The sequence below is a fragment of the Lolium perenne genome, chromosome 4 (assembly GCF_019359855.2).
Source record: "Lolium perenne isolate Kyuss_39 chromosome 4, Kyuss_2.0, whole genome shotgun sequence".
Taxonomy (NCBI): Eukaryota; Viridiplantae; Streptophyta; class Magnoliopsida; order Poales; family Poaceae; genus Lolium; species Lolium perenne.
Window position 1 is genome coordinate 214909482 of NC_067247.2, and position 13291 is coordinate 214922772.

General features: G+C 41.8%; 1 protein-coding gene across 3 annotated transcripts; it reads right to left on the reverse strand.

Annotated features, from left to right (window-relative positions):
- Positions 1-6918: 6918 nt before the first annotated feature.
- LOC127295035 (uncharacterized) lies at positions 6919-13075 on the reverse strand. Of its 3 annotated transcripts, none has more exons than XM_051324938.2 (10): positions 11378-13075; positions 11205-11282; positions 10997-11098; positions 10648-10898; positions 10351-10560; positions 10168-10260; positions 9984-10085; positions 8502-8978; positions 8257-8421; positions 6919-7223 (listed from the first exon to the last, which is right to left on the reverse strand). In XM_051324938.2, the coding sequence occupies exons 1-10, from the start codon at positions 11400-11402 to the stop codon at positions 7209-7211; spliced, it is 1518 nt and encodes a 505-aa protein (XP_051180898.2). In that variant the 5' UTR covers positions 11403-13075; the 3' UTR covers positions 6919-7208. The 3 variants fall into 3 exon arrangements, with proteins under 3 accessions (XP_051180898.2, XP_071675180.1, XP_051180897.2); XM_071819079.1 differs by having other exon boundaries at positions 10654-10904; positions 11378-13074; XM_051324937.2 differs by having other exon boundaries at positions 10648-10904; positions 11378-13070.
- Between the last annotated feature and the right edge of the window lie 216 nt (positions 13076-13291).

A 13291-nucleotide genomic window follows, 5' to 3' on the forward strand; every position in this document is an offset into this window, starting at 1 on the left:
ATGGAGTATGTACCTCCCCGGCACCGTGGCAGCTCACCTCACTTTGAGCGTGGCTCCACCGCCAAGCCAGGAGACCCATAGTGTCTTCCGGACGGGTCAGCCCCGAAGGCCTCCCGTTATACTATTGTCTCCACCAACGACAATCCGGATTCAGGGGTAACCTTACCCTTACTAGTTGAATGTCCGTGCGTTGCTACGGGTTAATTTCAATTTTATACATTTCATTTATGGCTCGTCGTGTTTTATTACTGAGAATTAGTTTTTATGGGACAAAATGACATACTCTTTCCCATTAAAGATGTCTTATCTTTATCAATTTTGAATGTCTACATACAGCTAAATTTAGACTAATACATGACAGCATGTTTTACTTGCTATAAGACTAATTATCCTAAAAAAAAATAACATCATCTTTTACTTGTCATAAGACTGTTTATTCTAAATATTGGCCATTCTGAATTTGAATGATATAAATGTTTCATACATGGAACCCAAATGATTGAACAGTTCATGCCTTTTATCTCAGAAAGGGAAGTTAAAGTACAATTAAGCTTTTTGTCAATGGCATGCTCTTGGCATGCCATAGTTTTATAGTTGGTGGAAATATTTTTAAGAGATTGACAATTTTTTGCGAACAACAACCGCCACAATGAGGTCCGGTTAGTAGGTCAGTATTTACATGAAAAAATATATGCAACAGAAACAGAGGTTGCACCTTCAGAGTTTAACACAAACCATCAATTTCTGCAGGAAACAAATGCACCATATGAAGAGACAAGAAATAGAACTGGACATAATACACAATCACATATCAATTGTAGATGTATAACAAAAAGAACTAATTTAGGCTTCAGTTTGAAAACTCGGACAAAAAAACAACCACTTATAGCCATTTTCGAGATAAGCTAAGGCGACTCACAACCTAGCTTGGTTTTTCGAGAGAAGGGGTATGAAAACGTTGTTGATCACCCGGAGGATGCGTCGCTGTCTTTTCTCCGGGTCGAGCATGCAACACGCATCCCGGTGGGTGGTGGGTCCCGCTCACCTTCCTATCTGCTCCTACTTTCTTTCTTCTTCTCCCAAGTCCCAACACGTTTCTTCTCCACCTAATATCTCTCACCAACGTAAAACCACAGAAGGAGGTACCCGCCGGCGACATTCGCTCCTCCTCGTCCGCTGGCATCGTGCCTCGCCTCTAGTCGCTTCTCCCCATCCGATGGCATCGTGCCTCGCCTCAATCCTCTCCCCTAGTCTGCTGGTGCTTTCACCCGATCCTTTTCGGCGAGCTCGACCTGACCAGACGCTCACCATCGCACCTCCGCCGTGGACAAACCGTGGCCAGCGTTGCTCCAATCGGCGGGCACCTGTGCTCCCATAGACGGGCGCCGCTGCTCCCATCGGCGGGCAACGGTGCTCCCAGGGGCGGGCGCCTCTTCCCCCATCGGCGGGCCGCGCTGCTCCAAGCGGCAAGCGCCTATGCTCCCATCAACAGGGGTCACTACTCCCATCAGTGTGCCGCGTTTCTCCAAGCTACGGGCGCGACTGCACCCATCGACGGGCGCCGCTGCTCCCATCGGCAGGCCGCGCTGCTCCAAGCTGCAGGCGCGTCTTCTCCCATCGACGGGCGCTGCTGCTCCCATCGGCAGGCCGCGTTGCTCCAAGCTGCGGGCGCGTCTGCTCCCATCGGTGGGTCGCGTAGCTCCCAGCTGACGGCGGTCGCTTTGCTCCCAGCTACCGACGCCTCTGCTCCAATAGACGGGCGCCGCTGCTCCCATCGGCAGGCCGCATTGGTCCCGGCGGCGGGCACTGCTACTCCCGGAGGAGGGCCACGTTGCTCCCACAGTTCGATGGCGTTGCTTCCGGCGGAGGACCGCATTGCTCCTGGCGGAGGACGTTGTTTCCGCCAGTGGCCGACTGTAACATCCCAAGAATTTCAAAACAAAACAAATGAATTTCCCTAGTTCCAAATTTTGGAACCAACAAAAACTTTTATTAAAATAAGATTGATACATATAGATCTTGTTTAAATCTTGTGCTCTGCCATGATGAGTGTTATTATGCTTATGTGCTAAATCCTAAAACCCTAAAGTGATCAAGTGAAGATCACCAACCCCATAAAATAAAAGAGAAAGAAATCAAATAAGAAAAACCTTAAACCCTAATCTTCTCCAAAAATCATTTGGATCTATTTTGAGAAACCCAAAATAAAATAAAAGACATATAGGGGCATATAGCCCTAATAGGTAAATCTTGAACCCTACCTTTTTAATTATGCTAAATGGTGGTGAACCATTGTGAACCACACTAAACCCTAAACCTCACCCCTCTTCTCACCACCCTAGTTAAAATAGAATAAAAGGAAATTAAATAAGAAAAAGGCATATGTGCCTATGGCAATATTTATAAAACTTTACCCTAAGCTTTTCTACTATGCTTAGAGATTTGGAAAACCTTCTTACACTTTACCTAAGGCTTATCAAACCAAATCCAAGTGTTTTCCAAAGAAAATAAAAAGAAACTAAAAATGCCATAGAGGCATATGAGAGCAAAAGTGCAAATTTGTGAATTTAAGAACCTTGACCCTAGGACTTGTTGTGAATGAATGGATCACTTCCATATACCCTTTCAACACTCAACAACACCAATTGGGTCAAGCCAAGTCAAATTTAAAATCAATGCAACATATGCATAGAGGCTTATGTGGCACATAGCCATAATACCCAATTCTTGCCCTATGACTTTAAACCTTGACCAAATGGTGTGCAACCATTTCTAAGCTTCACATAACCCTAAATTGACCCTAACCCATGTCCAAGTGAAGCAAGATCAACACTTTACAAAAATAATAAAAAGTGACACCTCACCTCTTATGTGTTATGGCTATTTTTGCAAATCTTTGACCAAGACCTTTTGAAATGGATTCAATGGTTTGAAAATGTTTCTAAACCAATAAGAATCACATTAGAGTCAACCAAAGTCAATTCAAATGAAGAGAAATCACATAGTGAGAAATCCCCAAATTTCACTCCCATACACTTAGCCCAATTTGCAAATCTTCAACCAAGGCCACCATTGCTTGATCTCTTGCTTGTAGAATACTTATATATGATAAACAAACACATTTGCATCAAAGAAACAAGAATCAAATCAAAGGAAAATTCAAAACTCACATACATGTGATAATGGTCATATGACCCATTTATAAAATCTTCCCTACTTTACACCCCTGCATTTGACTTTTCTTCAACTAAACTTGGTCAACTATGACCATGTCATCCAAGACCAAGTCAAGGTCAACAACTTCCATGTTGACCATCTCTACTGAAGTTGACTAGGTTGACCAGAATAGAATGGACAAGTGAGGACTTTGAAATAAAGAGAAGATGACACACTTTTTGAAATCTCACAAAACTTCACCAAAATGACCACCACCACCACCATTCTTTCTCTTTAATTATATGTTGGAGCTCCACCAAAAAGATTCTCAAAATTCAAAACTTTTTCTCATGCGGCCATTTATACAAACACTTGGCGGTGCATCATTTCAGAAATTGCACACACCCTTTTACACACTGGATTTTGGCCTAAACCACTTTAAACTTGTGATCATTAGCTAGTTCTAGGACCCCTGCATCCTCCCAGTACCTCCTTGATCGATTAAAGTAAGAGAGAGGGAGAAGAAAACCCTAAAACTATGCATGCCGTGGCCATGCCGGCCACCCTTGTGCTCTCCTCTCCCTGGCCTCTCCCTCGTTGTTTCTTCATGTCTGCGAGCATCTCTGATGCATAAGGACCAAGCCTGTACCACTCACTCGATCGCCACTGTACGGCATTGCCCAGAACGCCCGTGTCCAAACCTTACCGCCGCACGCGGTGAGCGCGCCGACGACACTGGACGCCGCAGCACACGTCGTCGCCCGGAGCCTCTCGTCCTCCCCTCGCTTGCCCTCTTGCACGCGCCATCCCTACACTACCAGCTAGCTCCTGGACAACCCTACTGGCACGCGGGAGAGCCCTAGCCGTCGCCATGATCAAACCCCTGCCGCCCCGGTACCGCAAGGACGGCGATGATGCCGCACGCTCCTGTCCTCCCATAGCTAAACCATCAAGCGCTATAGCACCTCCTAGCCGTCGCCACACGACGCCCCCATCGCCTTGCTCCTTCGCGCCGTGAATCGCCGGCGCCATTGACGACCAGCCGCTCCACCACGACCACCCCTCCCACTATAAATAGAGACCTCCTCGCCCTTCCTTTCCCACACCATTCCTGCTCCACTCCCTCTCCTCGATCTCCTCCACCTCTTCTCCAAGCCAATCACGCTCCCCACCGCCGGAATTTGATCGAATCCGCCGCCACGTAGCTCATCACCGTCGTCAAATTAGTCCACCCCACGCCTCGCCGACGGTACCAGGAGTTTCCTCGTCCTCGACAACGACGCCCAGCACCCAGCAGAGCCCCGCGGAACCTCCGTCGCGCCGCCGACCCCCTACCTCGCCGGCGCAGCAAGCCTCCTCCCCGACGTGGACGACGAACCTCCACCTCCCGATTCAATTCTAATCCGACGGTCGACGTTGCTGTGCACCGATTCGGAGTTAAAGTGAGATCGACACGCAGGCCCCACCCTCGCCGCTGGCCCGCGGCGTGGTCAGCACTAGTGGGCCGCCCAGTCTGTTTAGTCTGTTTAGTTTGTTTAGCCCGTTTACTTTCCCGCCTAAAGCCCAGAATTCAAACTCGTTTATTTCTTTTGTGGTTTAAATTCAATACTGGTCTGTCCTATAAATTAAATAGTTCAAATTCTACAAATCCAAATTTAGCAAATCAAAATGTTCTGGAAAGCTTATGATTTTCTCTAACTAACCCCACTGGATTCAACCTCATATCTTGTGTAGAATTTGAATAGCAAAATTAACAAAACAGAGACTTTTCAGTATTCAAATAAATCTTAAAAATCAACCAATTTGAATTTTGCAGTGAATCCAATTGCAATAATTCACATTTAGCAAACTCTAATTTACTATGTAAAAATATGATAGGTGTTCTGTACATGATCATGGGCTAGAATCAAAATATTGGCTATGTAGTCAATACTAGCCCATTTAAAATATATCCAAATTTTAGAATTTAAACCAATGAGGTGTAGCACCTCATTTAAATCATTCTCACAAGTGGTGAAGTAATGTGTTGACCTTTAAATGCTTAGGCTCATACTTGCTCACTTGTAGATTTTTAAATCTAAATAGTATTTACAATTGCCTTGGTTATTTAAATCACATGAGATGATGAATCTCAATTAAATCCCTTTTCTCAAATACTAAGTGTGAAGTGTTGACCTTGGTCAACATGGGATCATCCCTGGTTATTTGAGAATATTAAATCACCTCAATTTTAGTTTTTACTAAATTAGTTACAACTATGCGTTAAAACATATGAGAGGTATTCCTCTCATTTAAATCTTGTTCTCAAATAATTCAACATGAGGTAGTGGCCATGGTCTATATACTCTCATATTGAATTATTGGGTGGCATTTAAATCACTATCATGTTAGTATTAAATTGCATGAGGTATGGAACCTCATTTAAATCATTTTCCTCCAATGACAAGTATGAAGAGGTTGACTTTGGTCAACCTAGGTCATATATTATTCATAAGAGAAATTAAATCTTAAGAAGAATTCAATGAGAGGAAATTATTTCTCCAAACCAAAGATAAACCCTACTTCCAATTTTCAATGAGAGGAAATTATTTTCCTAATGTTAAATAAAGAAACCCTAGTATAATTTGTTGATAAATGTTAAGTAGTGATGCTAAGATTCATTGTGTGAGCCATTAAGGCTAATTAAGAATACTTAAGTGTTGTTTGGTGATTGTATCCTCGTATTCGTTTATAGACGCTAGTACCGGAGAGTATCAAGAGGAAGAGGTCTTCTACCAAGAGGAAGAGCAAGAAAATTTTGCTCACATCACCAATCAAGGCAAGCTAACACTCTTGCAAGGTCCCCTCACTACAAGGAATCGGGTCTATTGCAACAAAAAAAATTGTCGCAATAGATGCTGTTTTGTGGCAATATGCACCTATTGCCACGAAATGACGTTCGTTGGCAAGCGTTGCAATTACATGTATGGTAATAGGCTATTGCAACGAAAACGCGATTGTGGCAACAAAGCGATCTATTGCAACAACCATGCGGGAAGTTGCCACATATTTTCCCGTGGCAGCACTCACTTGTCTCCACAATTTGGTTTGTGGAGATAGCTTGTCGCAACATGCAGCCGTGTCGTGGCGTTTGCCAGTTTGTGGCGATAGAAATTTGTGGCAATAACCAATGCCAACGACCTAAGTTTCGTGGCGCACTCTCTTTCGTGGCGATAGCGAGCTGTGGCGATAACCTATGGCAACATCTACTGGTTTGTAGCATTAGCCATTTGCCACGAACCGCTACGCTCGTGGTATTAACTTATGGCGACAACCATTCCACTCGTCGCGATAAATAGGTATGGCAACGGTAAAAAAAATTGTGGCGAGAAGGTGTTGCGACAATTGTAACATTTCGTGGCGATACTCTATTTCAACAAAATCCAGTTTCGTGGCGCCAAATGCTTATCGCAATGGGGAAAAAGCTTGTAGCAAGAAGCTACTGCGACAATGCGAACTTTTCGTGGAGATACTTTGTTTCAACAAAATTCACAATTGTGGTGTTACATAATTTTTGCAGCGTCCAAAATGTTTGTAGCAAGAAGTTACCGCCACAATTTGAAGGTTTTGTGGCGATACTCTATCTCAACAAATTTTTATTCCGTGGCGCCAAATAGTTATCACATCATTCATAAAAAGTGTGGTAACAATTTTTTGCAACAATAAAAAGTTATTCGTTGCTACATCCTAACGCAACAAAGCATGTAGTCATGGCGACTAGGATTTGACGCAACACTATATTTTTCGTGGTGCTAACCTAAGGCAACAAAAAGTGAGTTGTGGCAATAGCTTATCGCAACCATAAAAAAAAATACAACCATTGAATTACAAAATTCAAATCCACGCGTATAATATGTAGGTTCATACAAATCATAATTCTCATATCAAATATCCATCAAATGCAACTAAAGTAAAATGTAGCAATCCAGTATAGTTGAGTCCATTAATTGCCACCATGGTAGTTCAACTCTCTAAAGTATGTGAAGTTTTCCGTGTACTTCAACCCTGTCCAGCTAATTCTTTGGGTCCTGCAATCAAAAAATGAAGAAAAAAATTCCTTTTAGTAAGCTTATGTATCTTCTGATTCATAACTGATTCAGTAAGCAAGTCCACAAGGATATAATCATAAGGAATCTGGTATCACTTTAATTTTAACCATGTATTACAAAAGCATATATCTAGAAATAAATATCTATCTAATTCTATAGGTTCTATGCAGAATCATGTTGATGATGACAAAGGTATATGGTAACTCTAAACACTAGCTTGTTACTTGACAGGTTGGAGCATAAATAGAAACTGAACTTAAATAGCAGAAGCTAGACAGCTGGATAGTGTTATGTATATTTCAATGGAGAATTAAGTGCCACAAGTGAAATGACAGCAGCATATCCATGATAAATATTGTATGTATTAGAGATTAAACATGAGAACCAAAAAGGGGGGCTCAAATTCAATTATCAGGTCTGAGTCTTGATGGTCTCCAGTTAGTACTAGTATTAACACATTTAGCAAGAATGCAATCTGTATAAGGCTACCCTGATGCACATGCCTCAAGGTCAAAGAGTTTTTTTAGTACTACTTATGAGATAAATAAGACTAGTGCAATCAGGTTATGCCGAGAAAGGTGCATCATGGAGGCATGATCTCAAGAAGCAATGCGGCAAAGCACTTGAACATGCATCAGGTTAATTTTGCATGCCATACAGTGGCGGAGGACCCATTCTAGCAAGGTATGGCTCGTGCCATAGCTAGCTTTGGCTGTGCATACTACCAAAAATGTTATCTTGTAAGATATTAACTCCGCCATAGCAAAAAAATTGTTCGTCCTCCGCCACTGATGCCATATATACATCTCACAAATGCATATGAACATAACAAGGACAAAATCAAATGTAGAGGAAGAGGTTGTAGGGAAGTATTGTTATGCTACTACAAAGTTATATTTTTGAGCATACTAGAAACGGTTATAGAACTGAGCAAGGATTCAGACGAGTAAAGCATGAAGCACAGATAAGTGATCTTATTCATAGAAGTGAGCAAGGTACTGTTGTGACTTACCATTGCTTTGTACATTCGAGAATTCAATGTTGCAGCTTGTAGGAGTGAATTTGTAGAAATCAAATTTGACTTTGCTCCTAGATTTCTGTTAGGACTAGAGCTCTTTAAAAGAGTGGTTTGCAAATTTGAATTAATATTTTCTTTTTCATTCCTCTTCTTAAGCACCTGCGAGTAAAAGTGCACTTTCAGCAAGACAAGTTAGCAAAATAAACCTTACAAGACAGGAAGCATATGACCGTCATTACCTGTTGGTTTCCCATCTGTTGGCTAAATTTAGCCATCTGTTGTTGGAACTTTGCCATCATATTTTTTTCAAATTCGAGCCTTGATCTTCGCTCCTCTTCCACCATTTTTTCTCTTGCATCACGCTCTTCTTGCAACCTCACCTCAAGTTGCTCTCTCTCAGAGCGCTCGAAGTCAATACTCTGCTGCATGTTTGCACGCTCAACTTCTAATTGTTCTTCTAATTCGCTAACATGCTGGCTGAGCTCGGAGTTTCGCTGCAGGGTTTCAGCTGCAACACGAGCTTGGTCCTCAATCTGCATCCGAAACCTTTCAGAACCAGTTTTGGGCTTGGCCATGTACCCGTAGCCACGAGGCTGCGATGACTTGCATTGAACTGTGTCTTTATATGCAGTCTGAAAAACATTGTTTCTCTGCTCAGTTGATAGTGGACCTTTTGTTTCAGTTTCTTTGTTCTGCACCGCTTCACGTGCTTTGTCCTAAGAACGAAATGAACAATTATAGTTACAACATCAATATTGATCTATAAAAGCTGAAACAAGAATAACACAATGATGTTTTTCTTTCTTGTGTTCCTGCTCAAAGTCAAGACTCAAGAGGAAATTTGTGGGAGTTTACTTGTTCTGACCGTAAGCAATATTTTGATCTGTGATGGACGTTTCAGTTTGCTGCAGCTGGAAACCTGGGTCACATCTATGCTGTTTTTAAGATTCAGAAACGGCAGTAACTTCTATCTCTGTATAATCTTTATGATCCCGTTGGAGCGGCCTCCACTCGATCTTACGATTCTGATTTGTAGTGCAGTACGTATGTTCACCAAAAAAAAATGTAGTCAAGGCAGGCAGTATACTTAACTACTAGGTAATTAGCGTGGGTTGATCAGGATTGCTATTACGAAATATTGGTGGATTGATCGGAAATGGTATTATAAAATATTGGTGCTGATATTAACCGAAAGAAAATTACTAAATATTTCATAGCATCTTTTTCAAAGAGTAGATTAAATAAGAAAAAAATTAAAGGTTAAGATGAAAGGGTGAACTGAGGCTGAGTTTGTGGCTAAAGTTTAGATTTTTTGGGATTTTTTTTTCTCGCATTGCAACACACGACTTAAGGTGTTTCCAGTAGCAAGTTTTGAAGCGCAATTGCAATATGATGTGAGTGTGATTAAGATAGACGAAATAGTTTGACATGAACATGTATAAGAAGATGTGTTTCCGCTAATCATTCGAATTCAATAATAATATTTAATTTTTTCTTTTCTAAAACACATGGGCTGTAACGTGGTCTACCGTAGCAACGATTGTGATATCTTTATCTATTAATAAAGAATTTTTTTCTCCCTTTTTTATCCGTTACAATGTATCATATTTATATTTATCTTTATGATTGGAGTTTCAGCTAAGGTAATCCTGATCCATCTCACATGTATGTCTTGTAAAAGCTGAAACAAGAATAACACAATGATGTATCAGTACACTCACATAAACTTCCTGGGACTCTGGGTTAGACCATGTTCCATTCTTCGTGTGTGTGAGTTCCCATAGAGCAACACAATCCGGCTCTTCTCCAGTTTCCAAGTTTCTCTGCAAGTAATATGACAATGAGAAACTTCAAACATGAAACCATAGCTACCATCGAGGCATACATATTTAGTTAGGCTCATACCTTCTCAAAACTTAGTTGGGCGTACGATTTTGATCCAACTCTATGTTTTGTCTTCTGTTTCTTGCGATTATCGGAGTTCACTTGGCTGCGTGCCTATCCATTCATTGAAACCAAATATAAACAGCCAAACAACACACTTCATGTAAACACACAGTGCACACAAACAGTGAGATTAGAGATAACCTGGAATTTTTCATCATTGCCGAAGTAGTTGATCATCCATTCCCACTCTTCTGGTTGTAAGTCTTCCGGAACATTAGCCAATCTAGCATCATCTGTTTTGAAAGCCTTGTAAGTGGAGCTTAGAGTTGATCGCCAGCCTCTATATCGCTCTTGCGCAATTCTGAGAATTTTCTCTTCAGTTTCCGGTGTATCTTCTAGGTCCCATCTGTCCTGTAAAACATAGACAACGGAATATAAATAAGTGGTGCATTGGCGATGATAAAATAAGATAACAAACATGAAAAAGGTTGTACGCACTATCACATCTGCGACAATGAGTCGATGCACACTTGGGTGAATGTCGGACCATCTCCTCACCCCAATGAGTGGTACCTTCCTTTTCATTATCACTACCACGTCATCCTTGAATGAGCGATAGTTCATTCCTATCGTACCACCCAACGTTTCAGAGAATGTAATATTTAGCTTCGCAGATCCGTTGGCAAAACGCTTCTGAGCTGCTTTAACACCTTTTACAACACCTCGCCCTTTCTTCTTCTTCTGTCCATCTGCTTCTACAACCCAAATCATAGAAAAAAAGTATCTCATGACTTGGTTATTAGATTGTGTCAGATCGGAGGACCCAGATTAGAAGGAGAGAAAGTACCATCCTGTAGTTGCGCACGATAGCGGCGAGCATGGGATGGCCATTCATCCAGGGCACACATGTCATTAGCTGACACTGGAGTGTCGGATTGTCCTTGAGTACCTGTACAAGATTTAGCAATATTGAAGATTTAGCAATTTAACCCATACAAGGATTTTATGCATTATAGCAAATGCTAGGGACAGCTTAAGTGAGATAAACAGTTTACCAGATCTGGGTTGTCCACCATTGTTTGTGTATTCGGTTATACTTTCCGTCCTTGTTAAGACAACAGAGCCTTTCCTTACTGCACACAAAAACAATAAAAGGACATAGCATTAACAAACCATATTTGATGTGCACCATTCAGATAGGTGATCAAGAAGTAAATATGGTGTGTACCAGCAGCATCCACCGTTGAACTCATCCTTATGCCCTTGTGTAGGTACGATCAGAAATTGAGTCATATTCAGAAGAAAAAAAACACAAAACGAAAGCAGGCATACTTTAGCACTTCAATATCTTGGAAACAATCTTTTAAACACAAGTACAAGAAGCCAAACATGCATAAATGTTACAGCAAAAAGCACTACGGGGGTCCTGTATTTCTTTGGTAATTGCCCAGTGTCGTGGACATCTCAGAAGCAAAGAATTGTCGCTCTATCCTCTTGTGAAGCAGAGCATGTGGCTGCTACAGCTGCTTCGTGTCAGGGGATATGGCTAAGCAGGTTAATTGGTGAGCTACTTGGTCATGAGGCTGAAAAATCAGTACTGAAGATTGATAATCAGTCTACTATCGCATTGTGCAAAAACCCCGTCTTTCACGAATCCACGAATTCGCGTTGTGTTCTGGACCTGTGATCTAACACAATTTGTTGAGATGGGTTGCAATAGAACTAATGCAAATCAGGATGTACTGTATTGGCCTACCAACAGAACACGAATCAGGATGTAGAACGCAATAAAATAAATGCTTCAGAGGATATTGCAACAAGAAATCCGGTAAGAAGGGAAGAAGCAATCCAGTAAGAAGTTCACTCAGTTGAAATTAATATTGTATGAATTAGGATTAGCTAAATTTGAACATCAGTATATAATGTGTTATTCAAACATTAGACAAGAAACAAGTTAGATGTTATAAAAGTGCATAACTGCATACAACCTAGTACAAATAAAACAGTGTCATATACTACAGGCAACATCTAAAGCTGGGCATGGCTATCATAGCACCAAAACGCAGCCACCATAACAAGCAAGTTACAGAAAAAGGCTCCTGAACAGAATCGGGCGAACAAAAGCATTTCGGGCATCTCATGGAAGCTGATTTCTAGATATAAGCGTAAGAGATGATTTCTAGATATAAGACGATTTTGTCTTCTCTCCTCATTATTTAATTATGCACCACATAGGATAAAGAGTATGATATTTGTAATGTGGAATAACATCAATAACAATGTGGAGCATTTGTAAAGACCTTAAAAGGCAATTGGTAGTTGTATATCTGTCATATATAGTCAATCAAACATGCTCAGGAGTAAGTACCAATATTTTTTATTAGAAATACTTTTTCTTGCATGTGCAACAGTGACTTACTGGAACACTTAGCACATAAATTATTCCATAGAAAAGTACTATACTTTCTCCGGTTTAAGATAATTGCGAAAAATAGATGTATCTAGGGCAGAAGTACATCCATTTTTAAACAATTACTGTATTTTAAACCGGAAAACATAGAAAGTTATCTGGTGAATCCTATAACTGACGAATCTGGTGAAGAAAAGCATTTGGAACATTCAGGCAGTGACATGGAAAACATAGAAAGTTATTGCATCACCTTATGAGAACCTGGTTTGCTTCCACTCAAGGGTGCAGCAAACTGCCTACCAATCTATTATTATTAAGCACAAAAATGAAGATGATATACATCTAAAAATTGCAGAGGCTCGTGCAGCTAACTCTATCAGATTTGTTGAGATGGGTTGCAATAGAACTAATGCAAATCAGGATGTACTGTATTGGCCTACACGCTACCTTCCCCACCCTCAAGAACGCCTCGCCGGCACGCTCCCGCTTACCTTCCCCACCCCCACCGCCCGCCCTCCAGGACCTCAGCCTGCACGGGCGGCTCAACGCCTGCACGGGCGGCTCAACGCCTCAACGCCTCGACGACAATCCGCGCCTCAACGCCTCCACGGGTGGCTGGCGCATCCCGCCCGCCCTCCCCACCTCCGCCACCCAGCTCCGCGTCCTCCGCCTCGACAACTGCAGCCTCGTCGGCCCCATCCCACTCTCCCTCGGCGCTATGTCCGGGCTCCA

Excerpts from the sequence above, each read along its gene's own strand:
- LOC127295035 (XM_051324937.2), bottom strand. The coding sequence starts at position 11,402 with ATGAGTTCAACGGTGGATGCTGCTG. Across the intron at positions 10,261-10,350 it reads GCAATGATGAAAAATTCCAG|GCACGCAGCCAAGTGAACTC; the intron begins GTTATCTCTAAT and ends ATGAATGGATAG. Across the intron at positions 10,086-10,167 it reads CCCAACTAAGTTTTGAGAAG|AGAAACTTGGAAACTGGAGA; the intron begins GTATGAGCCTAA and ends TATTACTTGCAG.